General features: G+C 44.2%; 2 protein-coding genes across 4 annotated transcripts in view; one reads left to right on the top strand and one right to left on the bottom strand.

Moving 5' to 3' along the window:
* The window catches only part of tmem243b (transmembrane protein 243, mitochondrial b), a 41258-nt gene extending 39169 nt beyond the window's left edge, over positions 1-2089 (top strand). For both annotated transcript variants that reach the window (XM_059987399.1, XM_059987398.1), the window contains exon 5: positions 1398-2089. In XM_059987399.1, the coding sequence (XP_059843382.1) occupies positions 1398-1520 (123 nt within the window). In that variant the 3' untranslated portion in view covers positions 1521-2089. The remainder of the gene's footprint in view (positions 1-1397) is intronic.
* dmtf1 (cyclin D binding myb-like transcription factor 1) overlaps positions 1909-21942 on the bottom strand; it is a 100316-nt gene continuing 80282 nt past the window's right edge. For both annotated transcript variants that reach the window (XM_059987396.1, XM_059987397.1), the window contains exons 12-17: positions 20764-20982; positions 19497-19582; positions 16965-17111; positions 14670-15065; positions 9103-9235; positions 1909-3687 (exon numbers count right to left, since the gene is read on the bottom strand). In XM_059987396.1, the coding sequence (XP_059843379.1) occupies positions 3611-3687; positions 9103-9235; positions 14670-15065; positions 16965-17111; positions 19497-19582; positions 20764-20982 (1058 nt within the window). In that variant the 3' untranslated portion in view covers positions 1909-3610. The remainder of the gene's footprint in view (positions 3688-9102; positions 9236-14669; positions 15066-16964; positions 17112-19496; positions 19583-20763; positions 20983-21942) is intronic.

Raw genomic sequence — 21942 nt, 5'->3', positions numbered from 1 at the left:
GAGGTGTACAGGATAATGAGAGGCATTGATCGTGTGGACAGTCAGAGGCTTTTTCCCAGGCCTGAAATGGTTGCCACAAGAGGACACAGGTTTAAGGTGCTGGGGAGTAGGTACAGAGGAGATGTCAGGGGTAAGTTTTTTACTCCAGTGTGGTGAGTGTGTGGAATAGTCTGCCGGCAATGGTGGTGGAGGCCTTTTAAGAGACTTAAATAGGGTCTTTTATACATAGAGCTTAGTAGAATAGAGTGCTGTGGGTAACCCTAGTAATTTCTAAGGTAGGGACATGTTCGGCACAACTTTGTGGGCCGAAGGGCCTGTATTGTGCTGTAGGTTTTCTATGTTTCTATGACTCCGTGAGAGATAGAGCTGCCAAAAGTTCACTCTGGACATAGTAAATAGCTATAGTGGTGCTTTCTGGTAGATTCCTTTTGTAAATATTGGCAGTTTTCACCATTTCCCCTAACTTTTGTAAGTTTGATTTTTGACACACTGAATAAACACCCTTGCTTGAATGTGTGAAGTAACCCCAGCCATGTGTTTCTTCAATTGTAACTCATGATCTAACAATCACGGTTGTAGATAACTTTTTTCATGTATTGATTATTGAAATAATTCACCTATTGACAGGAAGAATGTTTTGTGAATAACATGTTTTATGTTATGTTTTGTGAATAAATATGAAAAGTTTTTAAGTGGTGCAGAGTGTTTAAGAAATATTTCCAATTTGACTTGGGGATAATCTGTTTAGTGAGTTTCTGCTGAAACCATGGTTGGGAGTTGATATTCCCAGTTATACAGTCTTCAGGGAAGGGGGAGGGAAATGCTCCAGGTGTAAGGAAATGAATAAATCTGAACTGTCGAAAAATAATTTTGGGAAAAGAAATGATTTTTGTTAAATTCTGAGTGGCAGCAAGGTTGATCAGACTCTGGCTAGAATTGGAGGCAAAAATTGGAGGTCAGTCAGCGTCTGTGAGGGCAGGGAAAGGAATTGTCAATGTTTTGGGTTGAATCCCTGTTTCAGGATTGAGATTGGAGAGGTGGGTTGGCCAACATTTAGAGGGGAAGGGGTGGGGGTTAGTGAGAGGGGGAATGGGAGGATTGAGGAACCTGCAGAGGTTTGGCCAGATTCTGCCATTTCATGACTGCTAGCCCTCCTCTCATTGTAACTATCCCAGCTTGGGTACCTTCACTATCAGACAATAGTGAATCTGGACTTCATTGCCACATACAGCTGTGGAGGCCAAGTCATTGGGTATATTTAAAGTGGAAGTTGATAGGTTCTTGATTAGTCATGGCGATGTGTTATGGGGAGAAGGCAGGAGAAAGGGGTTGAGAGGGATAATAAATCAGCCATGATGGAATGGCCTAAATCTGCTCCTGTGTCTTACATTTTTCAGATTTGCTGGTACCGACAAGGGGACCTGGAGCCTAAATTCCGAAATCTCATCTACTACAATTTATTTTCCACTATTCTGCTGTGCATTTGTGCCAATTTGTACTTCCACAATGTCGGTAAATGATTTCTGCACGCAAGCACGAGAATTTGTGCCTGTGACCTGCTTAAAAACGGGAGGCATCATGCAGAAGTTCCCGGATGCCTCATTGGATTTTTCTGGTCTGCACCGCGAGACAGTGTTTTGCCAAAGTGCAGTGAGTTTTTACATCAGCTATTCATCGTGACACTGAGCTCGAAATAGGTAGCATTACATTTGAGCTGGGGTGAACGCTGCAGTTATTTTCCGAACTAACTTCTACAACTTTGCACTAATGAACATTCCAGACTTGCCAATGTTTTGAGATACACACATTCCCTTTTTGTAAAGGGTGATTTTTGTTCTCCTCCTGAAAATCCTTTTTTAATTATATAAAGCACTTGAAAGACAAAGTAAAACACATTAGAAATGAAGATACTGCAGGACGAATGTTTATTTTGTCTTGAACTTGACTGCACTATGCAACCACTTAACTCTACTGTGTTTGTACAATGAAATGATAGTCAAACCAAGACTGAACTGAGCAGACAACACACTGTAGGAAAGCATTTACTTTGTTTTAAAGAATAAATAGTAATAAAATAATTTATATACATTGAACTTGCAATATGCTCTGTTCATTTGTGCATAAAAATAACTTGAATACTAATGTGAGTAATTGGTGAAATGGGATTGAGTTCAGGAGCCGCGAGGTAATGTTACAGCTTTACAAATCCTGGTTAGATCACACTTGGAATATTGTGTTCACTTCTGGTAGCCTCATAGGAAGGATGTGGAAGCTTTAAAGAGGGTGCAGAGGAGATTTACTGGATTAGAGCATGTCATATGAGGAGAGGTTGAGTGAGCTGGAGCTTTTCTCTTTGGAAGAAAGGACGATTAGAGATGACTTGATAGAGGTGTACAAGATGATGAGAGGCATAGTTTGAGTGGGCAGTCAGCACCTTTTCCAGGGCAGAAATAGCTAATAAGGGAGGGCATAATTTTAAGGTGATTGGAGCAAAGTATAGAGGGATGTCAGAGGTAAGTTGTGGGTGTGTGGAATGTGCTGCCAGGAAAGGCAGTAAAGGCAGATACATTAGGGACATTTATGAGACTCTTGATAAGCACATTGATAATAGGGGGGGAAAAAAGGAGGGTTATGGGGTGTGTAGGGTTAGATTGATCTTGGAACAGACAAAAAGTTTGGCACAATATTGTGGCCGAAGGGCCTGTGCTGTTGTTTGTTCACAAAACCTTAAGTATTTTTATTGTTACTATAGTGCAAGCGTGCTTTGGGGCAGTGTTTGTCCTTCATTATACCTTGGGCAGTTGCTTTTTGTTTTGAAGGTGGTGGGACAGAGGTATTTATTTAGCGGTACAACCCTTTGAGCTGCGCTGTCCCAGAAAACCCCACAACCCCAATTAACCCTAAACTAATTACAATTACCTATGAATCTACGTGGTACATCTTTGGATACCAGAACACCCAGAGGAAACCCACACATTCCACGGGGAGGACAGACAAAGACTGCTTACAAAATGGTGCCAGAATTGGACTCCAGAACACTTTGTTCTATCCTGGACTAAGATGCACTGGGAAATTCAGATACTTAGTTCCTAACATACAATCAGGTTGCAACAATATGTATGAAACTTGGAACATTTAACCCCTCTTGCAATACCTGAATGTGCGTTTGTGTGCATAAAACCCTTGGAGACAATGGATAATGACGTTCAAAGCTGCTTTGTACAGAGTTGTTTTATAAGCTGTGAAGACTTAAAACTAGAAACTTTCAAACTATCTTAAAGGTGAAGTTAAATTCATTCAGTAAAAAAAATAACACTTCCATTTCACAGTTTCTCAACTGCTTAAATAAATAACCCTATCTGTCAATCTTTAACATAATAAGCGGAGGGGGAGGGCTGATGCATTTATTGAATATATCATTTCCTTGGTACAATGTCACATTTAGTAAATCTGTACCGCAGAAAAGTGAATTCAAATGACAATGATGCTCTGAAATTTCAGTTCTATGCAGTTTCTTTTTTGAAGGCAGCACCATACATGGAAATATCAGTGTTCCTTGGTCTGTTTCCATCAGCGTTCCTCACGGAGCATACAGGTACACAGTTGATCTTTACTCGTCTGGATCCGGGTTTTCCAGCGATGAGCTGATGATGTCTGTGCAGCTCCCTTGGGTTTCTAAAATAGGATCTGCAAAGGGAAGATAATGAATATATTTAAGGTAGGGTGGCACGGTAGCACAGTGGTTAGCACAACGCTTTACAGTGCCAGCAACCTGGGTTCAGTTCTCCTCGTTATCTGTAAAGGAGTTTGGTTATTCTCCCTGTCATCATGTGTGTTTCCTCTGGGTGCTCCAGTTTCATCTTCCAGTCCAAAGATTAAAGGTTTCAAGATTGTTTAATGTCATTTCCAGTAAAGGAGAATGAAATAATTGTTACTCCAGATCTGATGCTGACAGCACTATTTAAAAACTCAATTAGATAAAGAAATTAAAAATTGTATTTTTTATAATAAAAAGATACACACAAGATAATTCCCTCTTACTGGTTTTTCCCCTAGTACCTTCTCCTTCCCACCCTCCCCCTATCTTCTTTATAGGGCTCCTGCCCCTCCCTCTTCAGTCCTGATGGTCTCGACCCGAAACCTTGACTGCTTGTTTCCACGGATGCTGCCCGACCTGCTGAGTTCCTCCAGCATGTTGTACGTGTTGCTTTGACCCCAGCATTTGCAGTGTACTTTGTGTGAACTTACATAGATTGACTATATGTCCATGAAGTGACACTAGGCACAGATGTGTCTGTACAGAAGGTGACTCTGCCAGGAAGTGATAAAGTAGTGGTGATTGAGGGTGGGTTAGTGGGTGGAGGTGTAGATCAACCTTATTGTTTGATCTGCTCTCTGTACACACATGACTATGTGGCTAGGCATAGCTCAAGTACCACCTACAAATTTGCTGACAATACAACTATTGTTGGTAGAATCTCAGGTGAACCAAGGAGTGAGATATGCTAACTAATGGAGTGGTGCTGCAGCAACAACCTGGCACTCAACATCAGTGAGACGAAAGAGCTGACTGTGGACTTCAGGAAGGGTGAGACGAAGGAACACATACCAATCTGTTGATCAACGAATGTAGGGTTAGGTAGATTAATGGATTCAACAGAGAAGTTCTAATGTTCAATATGATCATGACATCTCTGTTGGTATTACTAATATAAGACAAGAATTTGTTCAGTAGATTCCCTTAATTGAGCCAATCATTCTCTTAACAGTATCCACATACTGAATTGGGAAAGTGTGAGCTCTAGATTATATAAATACCCATTAGGATAGAAGTACCCAGACAGGTAGAAGTACTAGACAGGTATACGGAGGAATTTAAGGTGGGTGGTTATATGGGAGGCAGGGGTTGAGGGTCAGCACAACATTGTGGGCTGAAGGGCCTGTAATGTGCTGTACTATTCTATGTTCTAATCCTCAGAGGGATCAGAAGTGGAGAGAGTGAGCAGCTTCAAGTTCCTGGGTGTCAAGATCTCTGAGGATCTGACCTGGTCCCAACATATTGATGCAGTTATAAAAGAAGGCAAGACAGCGGCTATACTTTATTAGGAGTTTGAAGAGATTTGGCATGTCAACAAATAAACTCAAAAACTTCTATAGTTGTACCGTAGAGAGCACTCTGACAGGCTGCATCCCTGTCTGGTACGGAGGGATTACTGCACAGGACCAAAAGAAGCTGCAGAGGGTTGTAAATCTAGTCAGCTCCATCTTGGGTACTAGCCTACAAAGCACCCAGGGGCATGTCCTTTTCTCACTGTTACCATCAGGAAGGAGATACAGAAGCCTGAAGACACACACTCAGTGATTCAGGAACAGCTTCTTCCCTCTGCCATCCGATTCCTAAATGGACATTATCTCACTTTTTTTTAATATACAGTATTTCTGTTTTTGTACATTTTAAAATAATCTATTCAATATATGTAATTGATATAATTGTTTATTATCTTTTATTTTTTTCTCTGTTACAAAAGGTCAAGGTGACATTGTAGTATGCAAAACAGCTACATACTTCCCTGCGCTGTATTCCTTAAGAAAGCCTGAACCATCTCTGGACCTTCTCCAATGCCAGCACAAACTTTTTGAGATAAGGGGCCCAAAACTGCCTCAAGATATTCAAATACAGCTGTATAAAGCCTCAGCATTATATCCTTGCATTTATATTCTAGACCTCTTGAAATGAATGCTAATGTAGTATTTGCCTTTCTTACTTCTGACTCAACCTGCAAGTTAACCTTTAGGGAATCCTACACAAAGACTCCAAAGTCCCTTTGTACCTCTGATTTCTGAATTAGCTCCCCATTTAGAAAATAGTGTACAGTTGGCCCTCCTTATCTGCGGGCGATTGGTTCTGGGACCCCCCCACGGATACCAAAAAACGTGGATGCTCAAATCCCTTATTTAACCTGTCTCAGTGCGGTGGACATTAGGACCCGGCGCAGTGTTTCTGTTCACGAAAATAATCACAATCACGATTGAAAATAAAGTGCAAGTAATGAAGCGATCGAAAAGAGGTGAAACGCCATCGGGCATTGAAAAAGCGATAGGCTACAGTCAGCCAACGATTGGAACAATTTTAATGGAGAATGTGAAAGGCCCTGCCCCGATAAAAGCTACAATTATTACTAAGCAATGCAGTGGTTTTATTATTGAAATACACACATTTCTTAAGTGTTTTATTTGCATAGAAAGGTAAAATATATACTGTATACAAAGACAAACGTTTGACTAAATGATGCTAAATAATACCTGATGTACCTGTTCTGACTTCAAATCCAACTTAAAGACGGACTCAGGAATGGTACTTGTTCATAACCCGGGGATTGCCTGTACTTCTAAATCATCTCTAGATTACTTATAATAGCTACTACAATGTAAATGCTATGTAAATAGTTGTTATACTGTATTGTTCAGGGAATAATGACAAGAAAAAATAGTTTGTACATGCTCAAACAATGAGTGCTGGAGAGAGAACTTCCGGGTTTTCCCGATCCATGGTTGGTTGAATCCGCGCATGTGGAATCCGTGGATAATCTTTGAAAGTGCATGGCCACACACTTCCCTGCACTGTATTCCTGTAAAAAAAAGCGATTGGGGCCACTCAGGGCATCCTGTACTGAGACGTTGGATTGTGTGTAATTTAGCACTTGGCAAAGGCCAATAAAAGTAAGTTTTAAGTGGAGTGGCCATTTTGTGAGTGAGTCAGTGTTAAAATGGGGAGTTCAGGCTTTGGCTTAGAGGGGCAGGAGCTGTAGATTTTTTTTGTTACATTTTCTTTCTTATTGCACAGACAGAACAGTTGAGATACCAGACAGGGTAGTGGAATGCTCTTCTTGCGGGATGTGGGAAGGCAGGAAGACCTCCAGTGTCCCTGATGACTACACCTATCCAATTGAAGCATCATTCAGACAGTGTTAAGGAGTTGGAGCTGGAATTGGATCACTGGGGAGGCTGAGGTTAACAGACAGGGCATGCAAGGAGGTAGTTACACCCAAGGTGAAAGACACAGGTAACTGGGTGACTGTCACGAGGGGGAAAAGGGGATAGACAGTTAATTCACAGTACCACTGTGGCCGTTTCCCTCAACACTTTGGATACTGTTTGGGAGGATGAACTAACCAAGTAAAGCTACAGCAGTCAGGTCTCTGATATCAAGTCTGGCTCTTTGGCTCAAAATGGAAGGGAGAGAAGAGGTGAGCTGTAGTGATAAGGGATTCAATGGTTAGGGGAACAGACAGGAGGTTCTATGGACAAGAACAAGATTCCTGGATGGTATGCTAACTCCCCTGGATGCCGAAGTCAGGGGCATCTTGGATAGAGTCTACAGCAGCCAGAGGTCTGGACCATGTCAGTCTATAGGGACCTTAGCAAGGCAAGGGCCCACAGGGGAGATAGGTCAAAAAGGTTCAGGCAATTGGCATTCATGGAACAGCCACTGGCTTTGTGGGAGAAGTAGAGAGTGATAGTAGATTGTTTCCTTTCAGGCTGGTGGAGTGCCTCAGGGATCTGTGCTGGGTCTGTCTGTCATCTATATCAACCATCTGGATGATGATGTAATAAACTGGATCAGCAAATTTGTAGATGACACCAAGATTCACGGTGCAGTGGACAGTGAGGAAGGCTATCAAAACTTGAAGCAGGATGTGAATCAGCTAGAAAAAAAACGGCTGAAAAATTGCAGATGGAATTTAATGCAGACAAGTGTGAGTTGCACTTTTGAAGGACAAACCAGAGTAGGTATTACTGTGAACAGTAGGGCATTGGGGAGTGCAGTGGAACAGAGGGAATCGGAATACAGGTCTATAAGTTATTGAAAGTGGAGGCACACGTAGATAGGGTCAGAAATAAAACTACTGGCCTTCATAAATCAGTGTACTGAGTCAAGGAGTTATATTGAAGTTGTATGAGTCATTGGTGGGGCCTAATGTGGAGTATTATGTTGAGTTCTAGTCACCTACTTAATGATATTAATAAAATTGAAAGAGTGCAGAGAAAATTTACAAGGATGTTGCCAGGACTTGAGTTACAGGGGAAAGTTGAGTAGATTAAGACTTTACTCCCTACAGCATAAGAGAATGAGGGGAGAATTGATAGAGGTATACAAAATTATGACAGGTATAGATAGCATAAGTACAAGCAGGCTCTTTCCAGTGAGGCTGAATGAGGGTCTAACATGGATTAAGGGTGAAAGGTGAAATATTTAAGGGGAACCTTCACTCAGAGGGTGGTGAGAGTATGGAATGAGTTGCTAGCACAAGTGGTGGATGTAGGTTCGTTTCAACATCTAAGAGAAATTTGGATAAGAGGTATGAAGAATATGGTACAGGTCAATGGGGCTAAGCAGACTGATAGTTCAGCATGGACTAGGTGGGCCCCAAGGGCCTGTTTCTGTGCGGAAGTGCTCTGTGACTATCTGCCACTTCTTTGCTCATTCTCCTAATCTGTCCAAGTACTTCTGCAGACTCGCTGCTTCCTCAACGCTATCTGCCCCCTTCAGCTATCTCTGTATCGTATCGCACATTCCCCTCTCCGTGCTCAGTCTGTTGTTTCACGGTGAGTTATTGGTATCTCTTCAGTGCAGGGATCTACAATTAGAAGTTGTGAATGAGGAGCCCACGGGGAGTGTGGAAGCTGAGGAAGGCAGTTCACTGCCACCATGAGCCTGTATCCGGAGGGTAGCGGGTAGGGTTGTAAAGGAAAGTACACAGTTATTCTGCTGTCAGTTACATAGTATCCCAAAGGTAACCATGTAGGGTTGTAAAGGAAGGTAGGGAGTTACTCTGCAGTCAGTTACATGGTGTATGGCTGATGCTGTAACGAAAATCTTGTCTAATTCCCAGCACAGTTGTCCTCCACAGGGCTGGTTTCATAAAACAATGCTACAATTTGACAAGCACATTACCCATGGCAATTTTTATTTAAAAAAATAACAGTGAAATTATTTTTTAAAAAATTTAAGAGTTTTAAAAAATGCAATATTTGGATGTTTTTTGTGCAAGGTACTGCATGAATGTTGCAGACACAAACCCAACGTTCAAGTTTCCTCACCGGTCAGCGTCGATAGCGGCAAAACGGAATCATTGTCAATGTCGTTCGTGGGCTGAATGAAGCTGTGATCCGAGGATACGATGAGCGTTGCTTCTTCATCAATGCCTGCGTCGATGCCGGGAGATACCAGAGCCTGCCAGACAGGAAATAGTTGGGAAGATGCCAGTTTACCATTTCTTGGGACATAGAGATCTTCGGCAAGGCCACCATTTATTGCACATTCCCCAAATGCCCTGAGAAATCATACAGCACTACAGCACATCAACAGTCCGTCTGCCCATGCCAACCTGTTTTACTAGCTCACCCAAGTACCTGCACCTGGACCATAACTCTCCCTTCCTATCCACGTACTGATCAAACTTTTCTTAAATAGGCAGCATGATAGCGTTGCACTTCACAGCACCAGTAATCAGGGCTCAATCCCAGCTGCAGCTTGTAAGGTGGCACCCATTTAAATCATTTGAATCGGGAGCAAGTTACAGCTTGTGATTCAGCTGGGAGCTCAGAGAATTCGACCGTGTAGGTAGGATTTAAGCCTACCTGGTCAATACCTGTGGAGGAGGGGGAACTGCGCAGGCACGAGTGACGTCAGCGTCGAGTGCGCACTTTAAAAGACAGGACTTCTTTTCAGAGCGGGCAGTGGAGTCCGTGGAAGCAGAGTCCTGGGCTTTGGCTAAGTGGGCTTCAGCGTAAGGGGACCGGTAAGCCTGTGTGATTGCTCGCTGAGGGGAAGAAGGTAAGGTCGCTAGGTGCTTTTTAGACTTATTCTATCAATCCAGTTCAGGTATGGGGGAGACAGTCAGAGCAGTGGTGTGCTCCGTATGCGGTATGTGGGAAGTCAGGGTCAACACAGTTGTCCCTGATGACCACACCTGCAATAGGTGCATCCAGCTGCAGCTCCTATCAGCCCGAGTTAGGGAGTTGGAGCTGGAGCTGGATGAACTACGGATCATTCGGGAGGCAGAAGCAGAGATAGATAGGAGTTATCAGGAGGTAGTCACACCAAAAAACCAAGAAGTAGGCAGATGGGTGACGGTCCAGAGAGGCAGGGGGAGCAGGCAGAGAGAGCAGAGCACCCCTGCGGCCATTTCCATTAACAATAAGTATACCGTACTGGATACTGTTGATGGGGATGACCTACCAGGAATGAGCTGTAGTGGTCCTGCCTCTGGCACAGAGGTTGAACCCTCAACTAGAAAGGGGAGGAGGGAAGAGAAGAGAGCGATAGTTTTAGGGGATTCTATTGTCAGGGGGGCAGATAGGAGATTTTGTGGGGCAGATCGGGAGTCTCGGATGGTATATTGCCTCCCTGTTGCCAGGGTCCGGGACATCTCAGATCGGGTGCAGGCTATTCTTGAGAACGAAGGCATGAACCCAGATGTAGTGGTCCATGTAGGGACCAACGATGTAGGTCAGGTGAGAGAGGGAGTCCTGCTTAGAGAGTTCAGGGAGTTAGGAGTGAAGCTGAAAGGCAGGACCTCCAGGGTGACAATCTTGGGATTGCTACCTGTGCCACGTGCGACTGAGGCGAAGAATAGAATGATTATGCACATCAATACGAGGCTCAGAGCATGGTGCAGGAAGGAAGGGTTCAGGTTTTTGGATAATTGGTCTTTGTTCCAGGGACATTGGGATCTGTTTCGAAGGGATGGTCTACATCTGAACCGGAGGGGTACTAACATTCTTGCAGGAGTGTTTGCCAGTGCTGCTCGGGGGGGTTTAAACTAGATGTGCAGGGGGCAGGGATCCAGATCCAGAGGGTTGGTCAGAAGGAGCATGGGGTTAAATGTGTAGAAGGTTTGGGTGATCTTGAGAAGGTCATCAAAATTCAGGGTGCAATTAGCCCGATGGACGTTCAAGGAGCTAGGTTAGGTACAGTAGACAGTGTTTTAAGCAAAGAGAGGAGGAATGGACTCAGAATTCTATACTTGAATGCACGTAGTGTCAGATGAGCTTGAAGCTCAGATGAAAATAGGGAACTACGATACTGTTGGGATAACGGAGACCTGGCTGCAAGGGGATCAGGCCTGGGAATTGAGTGTACCAGGGTATACATGCTATCGTAGAGACAGAAATATGGGAAGAGGGGGTGGGGTGGCCCTGTTGGTGAGGAATGAGATTCAGTCCTTAGCAAGAGGTGACTTGGGAACAGGGGAAGTAGAGTCTGTGTGGATTGAGCTGAGGAACAGTAAGGGTAAAAAGACCCTAATGGGTGTTGTGTACAGGCCCCCAAACAGTAGCGTGGATATTGGGTACAAGTTGATTAGGGAGTTAACATTGGCATGTGCTAAAGGTAATGCAGTCGTTATGGGAGATTTCAACATGCAGGTGAACTGGGAGAATCAGGTAGGTGCTGGACCCCAGGATAGGGAGTTTGTGGAGTGTCTAAGAGATGTATTTTTGGAACAGCTTGTGCTTGAGCCAACCAGGAACGAGGCTATTTTGGACTTGGTGATGTGTAATGAACAGGAATTGATAAGTGATCTTGAAGTAAAGGAGCCATTAGGAAGTAGTGATCATAACATGATAAGTTTTTATCTACAATTTGAGAGGGATAAGGGCAGATCAGAGGTGTCAGTGTTGCAATTAAATAAAGGAGACTACGGAGCCATGAGGGAAGAGCTGGCCAAAGTTAAATGGGCGGATGCCCTGGCAGGAAAGACAGTGGATCAGCAGTGGCAGATATTCTTGGGCATAATACAAAAGATGCAAAAGCAGTTCATTCCAATGAGAAGGAAGGATTCAAAGAGGGGGAAGGGGCCACAGTGGTTGACAAAGGAAGTCAGAGATTGTATAGCATTAAAGAAAAAGAAGTATGACAGGGCTAAGATGAGTGGGAATACAGATGATTGGGAAAGTTTTAAGGAACAGCAGATCTTAACTAAAAAAGCAATACGGAGAGAAAAAATCAGGTATGAGCTCAGTCTAGCCAGGAATATAAAAGGGGATAGCAAAAGCTTTTTTAGCTATGTGAAGAGAAAGAAGATAGTTAAGAACAATGTTGGCCCCTTGAAGAATGAATTGGGAGAAATTGTTATGGGAAACAGGGAAATGGCAACAGAATTTAATGCGTACTTTAGATCTGTCTTCACCAGGGAGGACACAAGCAATCTCCCAGATGTATGGATGGGCCAGGGTAATAAGATATCAGAGGAATTGAGACAGATTGACATTAGGAAAGAAACTGTGATGAGTAGACTGGTAGGACTGAAGGCTAATAAATCCCCGGGTCCAGATGGTCTGCATCTGAGGGTTCTAAAAGAGGTGGCTCAGGAAATTGTGGATGCATTGGTAATCATTTTCCAATGTTCCTTAGATTCAGGATCAGTTCCTGAAGATTGGAGAGTGGCTAATGTTATCCCACTTTTCAAGAAGGGAGGGAAGGAGAAAACAGAGAACTATCGCCCTGTTAGCCTAACGTCAGTCGTGGGGAAGATGCTTGAGTCCATTATTAAGGACGAAATAGTGGCACATCTTGATGGCAGAAATAGGATTAGGCCGAGCCAGCATGGATTTACCAAGGACAAATCATGCTTGACTAATCTGTTGGAGTTTTTTGAGGGTGTAACAAGAATGTTAGACGAGGGTAAGCCAGTGGATGTTGTGTACCTAGATTTTCAGAAGGCATTCGATAAGGTGCCACATAGGAGATTGGTGAGTAAAATCAGAGCTCATGGCATTGGGGGCAGGGTTTCAACATGGATAGAAAACTGGTTGGCAGATAGAAAGCAAAGGGTAGCAGTGAATGGGTGTTTCTCGGACTGGCTGGAGGTGACTAGTGGGGTACCACAGGGCTCTGTATTGGGACCACAGCTCTTTACGATTTATGTCAACGATTTAGATGAGGGCATTGATAACTATATCAGCAAGTTTGCTGACGATACTAAACTGGGTGGCAGTGTGACATGCGAAGAGGACGTTAGGAGAATACAGGGAGACTTGGATAGGCTGGGTGAGTGGGCAGGTACTTGGCAGATGACATTCAATGTGAATAAATGTGAAATTATCCACTTTGGAAGCAGGAACAAGAGGGCAGAGTATTGTCTGAACGGTGTAGAGTTAGGTAAGGGAGAAATGCAAAGAGACCTAGGAGTCCTAGTTCACCAGTCAATGAAGGTGAATGAGCAAGTGCAACAGGCAGTGAAGAGGGCAAATGGAATGTTGGCCTTAGTTACAAGGGGAATTGAGTACAAGAGCAAGAATGTCCTTTTGCATTTGTACAGGGCCCTGGTGAGACCACACCTGGAATATTGTGTACAGTTTTGGTCTCCAGGTTTAAGGAAGGACATTCTGGCAATTGAGGAAGTGCAGCGTAGATTCACTAGGTTGATTCCTGGGATGGCAGGGCTGTCTTACGCAGAGAGATTGGAGAGATTGGGCTTGTACACGCTGGAATTGAGGAGATTGAGAGGGGATCTGATTGAAACGTTTAAGATAATTAAAGGATTTGATAGGATTGAGGCAGGAAATATGTTCCAGATGTTGGGAGAGTCCAGTACCAGAGGGCATGGATTGAGAATAAGAGGTCAGTTATTTAAAACAGAGTTGAGGAAGAGCTTCTTCTCCCAGAGAGTTGTGGAGGTGTGGAATGCACTGCCTCAGAAGACGGTGGAAGCCAATTCTCTGGATGCTTTCAAGAAGGAGCTAGATAGATATCTGATGGATAGGGGAATCAAGGGATATGGGGACAAGGCAGGGACTGGGTATTGATAGTGAATGATCAGCCATGATCTCAGAATGGCGGTGCAGACTCGAGGGGCCGAATGGTCTTCTTCTGCACCTATTGTCTATTGTCATCATAAAGGACTCTCACCATCCGGACATGCCTTCCTCAGTGCTCCCAGCAGGAGGAGGTGCAGGGGTCTAAAGACCCGCATTCAACGTTTATCAGGAACAACTTCTCAGCCATCAGATTTCTGAATGGTCCACAAACGCGTTATTCGTCTTTTGCACTATTTATTTATTTACCCAGTATGTGATCCTACGAAACTGCAGAGAGTTGCGGGTACAACTCAGCACATCATGGAAACCAGTCTTCCCTCCACGGACTGTCTACACTTCCTGCTGCCTCGGTAAAGCAGCCAGCATCATGAAGAACCCCACCCATCCCAGACATTTTCTCTTCTCTCCCTTCCTATCAGGCAGAAGGTATAAAAGCCTGAAAGCGTGTACCACCAGGCTCGAGGACCATTTTAATCCCGTTATCAGACCATTGAATGGTTCACTAGTATAATAAGATGGACTCCTGCACTCACAATCTACCTCGTTATGATCTTCTATTGTTTACCTGTACCACACATTCTCTGTAGCTGTTACACTGTATTCTGTTAGTGTTTTACTTTGTTCTACCTCAATGCTCTGTGCGATGATCTGATCCGTATTAACAGTATGCAAGACAAGCTTTTCATTGTACCTCAGTATATGTGACAATATTAATCTGATTCTAATTCCACACCTTTGTGATTAAGGAACATTACTGGAATATGTATTGTCTTATTACACAGGTAGCTAAGTTTAATCCTCTTCCTATTTCCTGCCTGTTTTCTAATCAGAATTTGAGTTCTTACCTCTGCTGTGTAAGCACCACTGAGATCAGACCGCACCTCAACTTCCCGCCGGAGGTTTGTCTCGTTAATATTGACACCCGAGCCCATCATATCTTCACGACTGTCACAGTTGAGGCTTGCTTGGTCAATCTCTGTCCTGGCAAGGTTGCTTTGACCAGCACCTTGGTCCTCGGTTAGCTTTGCCTCATCGATCTCACTGTAGGTAGTGGATTCGAGGGAGCTGGAGTCGATCTGGCGCTCAGTCAAAGCAGCTTGGTCGATTTCGGGGTCAACCGTCAGCTCCGCTTGGGTTATGGAGGAAGTAATGTCATCGGTGGCAACTGCATGGATGATGACGCTTGGCTGTGCCATCTGTACACTGGGGTTGTCACTGGTACCGTGGAGGAGGCTTTCAGACTGTTGGCACAGGACAGAACAGGCTTCAATTTAATTGGAAACAGCTGGAAAGCTGAACATTTAAACTTTTCAAAATGCTGTTTACATTGTAAATACATGCTGGGTGGGAGGCGGGGTGGAAGAGGGGATGAGCTCCCACTACCTATTACATCCTCCCAATGGCATGTGTCTCAAATAGACTCTGACAACCAAGTCCAGCTTCTGACCATCACATGTGGCTTAGCTACGAAGCCCAGCAGAAGGGGCAAAGGCGGTTTCCTGGCATCTTAAACCCAGTCACTTCAGGCAGATAGGCCTTATGAGCCATGGCTGGCAGTTCATCTCGAAAGAAATCTCTGATCTCAAACCTCCACTGCTTTGCAGCGATACCCACTCACGGGGAAGGCTTCCAGAGTAAAACCCGAGGAAACTCCAGAGCTGGAGTCCCTAAGGCAGTCCGACGTTCAGTTCAACATTGACTGGCAACTCCTGGATCAGTCCGAGTCAGCATGGATTTATGAAGGGAAAATCATGCTTGACTAATCTTCTGGAGTTTTTTGAGGATGTAACTACGAAAATGGACAAGGGAGAGCCAGTGGATGTAATGTACAGAGGAGATTTACCAGGATGCTGCCTGGATTAAAGAGCATGTCTCATAAGGAAAGATTGTGCGAGCTGGGGAAGATGATGGGTGTACAGGATTAGGTCATGTAGGCAGCCAGCATCCTTATCCCAGTGCAGAAATGATTAATATGACTAATATGACCAGGCATAATTTTAAAGTGATTGGAGGGAAGTATAGAGTGGAATGTCAGAAGTAGGCATTTTACACAGATAGAGGTGATGTATATGTGCTTTGTGATAAATTTACTTTCAACTTTAAAGGGTTACATGAGGGGCAAGATTTATTCATGTGGAGAGCTGTGGACACCTGGATTGGATTACTGGGGAAGTAGTGGAATCAGGCACTCGAGAGCAGTTTAAGAGGCTTTTGGGGAGACAACAATATGAAGGGACTGAACAGTAGAATATCCATTAGTGTAACGCTATTACAGCGCCAGTGATCTGCGTTAAATTCCTGCTGCTGTATATAAGGAGTTTACACGTTCTCCCTCTGACTATATGGATTTCCTCCAGGTGCTCCAATTTCCTCCCACAGTCCAAAGGTGTATAGGTTAAGGTTAGCAAGTTGTGGGTGTGCTATGTTGGTGCTGAAACGGTAACACTTGCTGGCTGCCCCCGGCACATACGTGGACTATGCTGGTCATTGATGCAAATACCTAATCAGCCAATCACGTGGCAGCAACTCAATGCATAAAAGCATGCAGACATGGTCAAGAGGTTCAGTTGTTGTTCAGACCAAGCAATGGAATGAGGAACTAATGTGATCTAAGTGACTTTGACGGTGGAATAATTGTTGGTGCCAGATGGGGTGGTTTGAGTATCTCAGAAACTGTTGATCTCCTGGGATTTTCATGCACAACAGTCTCTAGGGCTTACAGAGAATGGTGCGAAAAACAAAAAACATCCAGTCAGCAGCGGTCCTGTGGGGGAAAGCATCTTGTTAATGAGAGAGGTCAGAGGAGAATGGCCAGAGTATTTCAAGCTGACAGGAAGGCGACAGTAACTCAAGTAAGCACGTGCTACAACAGTGGTGTGCAGAGGAGCATCTCTGAACACACATGTCAAACTTTGAAGTGGTTGTGCTACAGCAGCAGAAGACCATGAGCATAGACTCAGTGGCCATTTTATTAGACACAGGAGCAGAATAGTTAGTATAAATTGTAAAGGCAACAGTGTGGGCCAAATAACCGGTGCTGTACCCAGGTTAAAATTTTAACAAGGTCCAAACACTTCCAAAACATACACAAGATCAACTACAAGAATCAGTCAACATCTGCTTTTAAAACTCGGACTCACTGAGAGTGTGTGCACGATGATCTGTTCCGGGGAGGAGGGTGAGGTCAGTGTGACGGCAGGACTCGCTAGGGTTATTGGAAGGCCTTGGCTTGAGCTGGTCTGGATCAGGTACGTTCCTGGTGTTCCTGTGGGCTGCAGCCGGAATGACTAGATGACATGTAAATGAGAAGAAGTTAGCTTCCACACGTACAAAAAGAAAGTGATTTGAATAGCTATCTATTTATCCAGAAATTAGAGCACTGTTTCTAGTGAGGCGGTCAGAAATGCAGGAGGCTGGAGGACTCAGCCAGTTCCTTCGTGGGTACAGTCCTCCACACCAGCTACATGAGGCACCGTCTCAGGATGCTGACACCCCTCACTAGGGACCCCCACCACTCAGGCCATTCTCTCTTCCCAATGCTGCCATCAGGACCCTGAAGACCCACACCTCAAGATTCAACAACAGTTTCTTCTGCACTGCCAGCAGGTTCCTGGACACATCTCAAACACCCTAACACCAAGGCAACCACATTTCATCAGTCCTTAACCCACGAACACCCCAACATTACCTCCGACTGTATTCCATCAGGAACCTGAAACACCCTAACACTACCTCTGACTATTTCTTCAGTGTCCTTTAACACCGACACTACCTCTGACTGTATTTCATCAGGGTCCTGAAACACACCCTAACAGTGCCTCTCACCATATTTCCCTCAACTTGTACTAATGTTTATTTTGATGTGCAAGATATATATGGTTAATCCAGGATTATTAACTTTATTTACGTGCTGCTTTTTTATGACATGCCAAGATGTGCAGCGCAGTGATGCTGCTGTAAAGCGTATGGATTTATCGTGTCATCGATTGGGCGATCTGGGTACTGTCTCTAAGCAGTTTTACAGTCTTTCCACGACTACGTAGGTTTTCTCCGGGTTCTTTGGCTTCCTTCCACATTCCAAAGATGTATGGGTTAGGGATAGTAAGGTATGGGCAAACTATGTTGGCAGTCACTTGGTGGGCTGCTCCCCATTACATCCTTGGATTGTGTTGGTTGCTGATGCAAATGATGCATTTCAATATATTTCAATGTTTCAAAGTACATGTGACAAACAAAGCTGATCTTTATATTTCATTTACCACATATGTATGCCCATGGCAACTAACTCAAACTTGATCTCCAATTCTGGCACAAAGTTTAATTGTTGCCCTTGGATACCTGCATCCCAACCTCTGGAACTCCCCTCTTAAAACTCTCCTTTTTCTCTCCTTTGTGCTCAAGTCCCTATTCCCATATGGAATCTTGTAGTTGATGTGGGAAGTGCATTTGTGTGTGTGTTAGAATATGTATTATAAAACCAAAAGACATAGAAGCAGAATTAGGACATTCAGGCCATCGAGTCTGCTCCGCCATTCCATCATGGCTGATTTATTATCCCTCTCAACCCCATTCTCCTGTGTTCTCCCCGTGACCACTGACACCCTGACCCATCAAGAACCTATGAACCTCCACCCATTACCTTGGTCTCCACAGCTGACTGTGGCAATGAATTCCCCAGGTTCATCCCCCTCTGCCTAAAGAAATTCCGCCCCATCTCTGTTCTAAATGGTCGTGCCTCTATTTTGAGGCTGTGTCCTCTGGTTCGAGACCTCCCCCAGTATAGGAACATCTTCTCCACATCCACTCTAAGCCTTTCATTATTTGATCGGTTTCAATGAAATCTTGCCTCATTCTTCTAAATTGCAGTGAGTACAGGCCTAGGGCCATTAAATGTTCCTCATATGTTAACCCTTTCACTTCAGGGATCATTCTCCAGTGGTAGCACACCCTTCCTTAGACGATGGGACCCAGAACTGCTCACAGTACTACAGTGCATTATGACCAATGCCTTATAAAGCCTCAGCGTTACATCCTTGCTTTTATACTCTAATCCTCTCAGTTTTCAGGAGGTAACCGAGTACTGATTCCTCCTCCACAAGAGAGGATTCTCTAATCACTCTTCCTTTTTCACCTGCTGCTTCCCTACATCCTCTACGCCAGGGGTTCCCATTAACAGTAGGGGTTGATGGCATACAAAAGGTTGGGAACCCCTGCTCTACACTGTTCTTTCCACAACGAGGAACAACTCTGCAGATTGGCAACGTGGTTCAAGACCTCACCCATTTGTCAGTGAACATCAGCAGGTTACTTTTCCTGTGTGGGGGTCGGAGCTGAACTTAACTGACCCTTTGTCCAACACTCACAGCAGATGCATTTTCAGCCAGGACAGCAGGATTTCTGTACATGTGGGAACAACGTTCTGTCTGACGTTCTCTGCTCTTACAAGGGCTGAACCTCAGTTAACATCAGCTACATTCCTGTCACAGCGTGGATCTTATTGCATTCACTTAACTTGCTATTAGTTTGGAAATCCTAGCAATTTCATTACCTTGTTAATGGTCTCCTGTGAAATCAGTCTCATCTGCTAGGTTCATTATGCTGAATGGTTTGAGAAGAACACAGAATTCATAGAAACAAGGCAGAAGCAATTCTAAATGAATTGTTATACTCACTGGGAGGAATTCGAACCTCTGCAGGGTTCCAGCATTCAGAGTGATTGTTTCACAGTCTACATTAGTGCCGCAGGAATCGCCTGTTGCTGCAGAAACATTATGGTTATAAACCAATCATATTCTTGTCATGTTTGTTCAGTAAGGTTGGGTTCAAGGTAATGTTACAGCTCTATAAAACCCTGGTTAGACTACACTCTGTTCACTTCTGGCTGCCTCATTCAGGAAGGATAGGGCAGCTTTCGAGAGGGCAGAGGAGATTTACCAGGATACTGGCTGGATTAGAGAGCACTTATGAGGAAAGGTTGAACAAGCTAGGGGTTTTCTCTTTGGAGTGGAGGAGGATGAGAGGTGTACAAGATGATAAGATGCATAGATTGCATGGGCAGCCAGAGACTTTTCCCCAGGGTGGAAATGGTTAATGTGAGGGAACATAATTTGAAGATGATTGGAGGAAAGTATGGGGGGGAAGGTAAGAATTTTTACAGAGTGGTGAGTGTGCAGAACACATTGCTACGGGTAGTGGTAGAGGCAGATACATTAGGGTATCTAAAAAATTCTTAGATAGGCATACGGGTGATAGAAAAACAGAGGGTTATGATGTAGGGAAGGGTAAGATTGATCTGACAGTAGGTTAAAGAGTTGGCATCATGGACCTATGGGCCTGTACTGTTGTACGTATATTTGTGACATGTAACATTTAAAAAAACACAAAATTTAGCTAGACTACTTATTCCCAGCATCTGGTCCACGTCCTCTTCTCCATACTACCATCAGACAGGAAGCACAGGAGCCCAAAGACCCAAACCTCAAGGTTCAACAACAGCTTCTTCCTCACTGCCATGGGGTTCTCGAACTGGGGTGAAAAGGCCTAACACCACCTCAGACTGCATCTTCTGTTCTCTCAATTTTCACTGGTATTATTTTGTGTGTTTTGTTGTTTATTTTGCATGTGCAAGTTCAATATAATTTGTTAATTTATGTTTGTCCTTGCAATGTATTGTCGCTGCTGTGTAAATCTAGTTTTCATGTTGAGTTGGATGTTACACGTTTGACTGTATGCCTCCTGGTAGATGTGATAGATAAACCCGAACACCCTGCGTACGTTCGCCTGTGACGGTGAGTGACATTGATCTGACTGGACTGAGAGTTACTAATTGGATTCTTTGAGTTAAATATTGATTGCCACATCGTGCCTTTAGTGCACTGGACGACACATTCAGTGACTGACAGAAGCAGTGCGTGAACGCATCTGCTGGGCTCCACGTACCGACGTGAGTGATCTGCACAGGGATTTGTAGGGCTGTCATGGGGCTGTTCAGGACACTGCTGCTCTCCTCCATCTGAGCCAACCGGACGCGTAGCTGCTGGACAGAGGCTGGATTCGAACTGCGTGAACTCGACCCAGTTTGACCCTCAGGGAGCTGGTGCACCGGTAGGTGGGGCTGCTTCAGGGTCTCCACCAGCTGCCGCAGGCTCTCGACCAGCTCTGCGGAGGCAGAAAGATAGCTATCATTGTTGGAACTGCGGGTGACACTCTCACCAAGCAAAAACGTGGCCACAGATTAATGTCAGTATCAGCAAAACCATCAATGCATTGATAAAATTTACTAGTATTTCAAATATCAAACCTGGATGTTTGGAAAAGGAACTAAACTGGCAAAAGATAATTAAGTACCTGTATTCTGTAAATCAGGAGATAATTTTGAATTGTGGGCACTCTAGCAATGTAGGAAATACAGAGGTCAACTTGTGCACAGCAAGATTCCACAGACAGCTGTGTGGTAACAACTAACTTATTTCCTTCAGATCAAGCAAGTTATTGACTTGAAACATTGCCTGTTTCTTTACATCACCATCTGGAATGGAGGGGCCACTGCACAGGATCGGAAAAAGCTGCAGAAAGTATAACTCAGCCAGCTCCATCGTGGGCACTAGCCTCCCCAGTATCCAGGACATCTTCAAAAGGTGATGCCTCAAAAAGGCAGTATCCATCACACAGGACATGACCTTTTCTCATTGTTACCATGAGGGAGGTGGTACAGGAGCCTGAAGGCACACACTCAATGATGCAGGAACAACTTCTCCCCAGCACCATCAGATTTCTGATGGACATTGAACCCATGGACACGACCTCACTACTTTTTTTTTTCTTTTTATAGTTTTTATTATACTACTTCTGCAGCAAATCACCAAGTTTCACAACATATGCCAGTAATATTAAACCTGATTCAGATTCGGATTCGGCATGCTCTGCAGAGTATTTTTTGTTTCACCTGTTTTAACGTTGAATGACACTAGCTCTGGAAACCTGCTCTGAACCAGGGCATGGGACTGTTTCCACTGAGTTTAGAGCAGGAGTTCCCAACCTTTCTTACGCCATGGACCCCTACCATTTACAGAGGGGTCCGTGGATCCCAGGTTGGGAACCCCTGGTTTAGAAGGAAAC

The sequence above is a fragment of the Hypanus sabinus genome, chromosome 13, assembly GCF_030144855.1.
Source record: "Hypanus sabinus isolate sHypSab1 chromosome 13, sHypSab1.hap1, whole genome shotgun sequence".
NCBI lineage: Eukaryota > Metazoa > Chordata > Chondrichthyes > Myliobatiformes > Dasyatidae > Hypanus > Hypanus sabinus.
The sequence above is the reverse complement of the archived record's forward strand: the minus strand, read 5'-3'. Positions and strand labels throughout refer to the sequence as shown.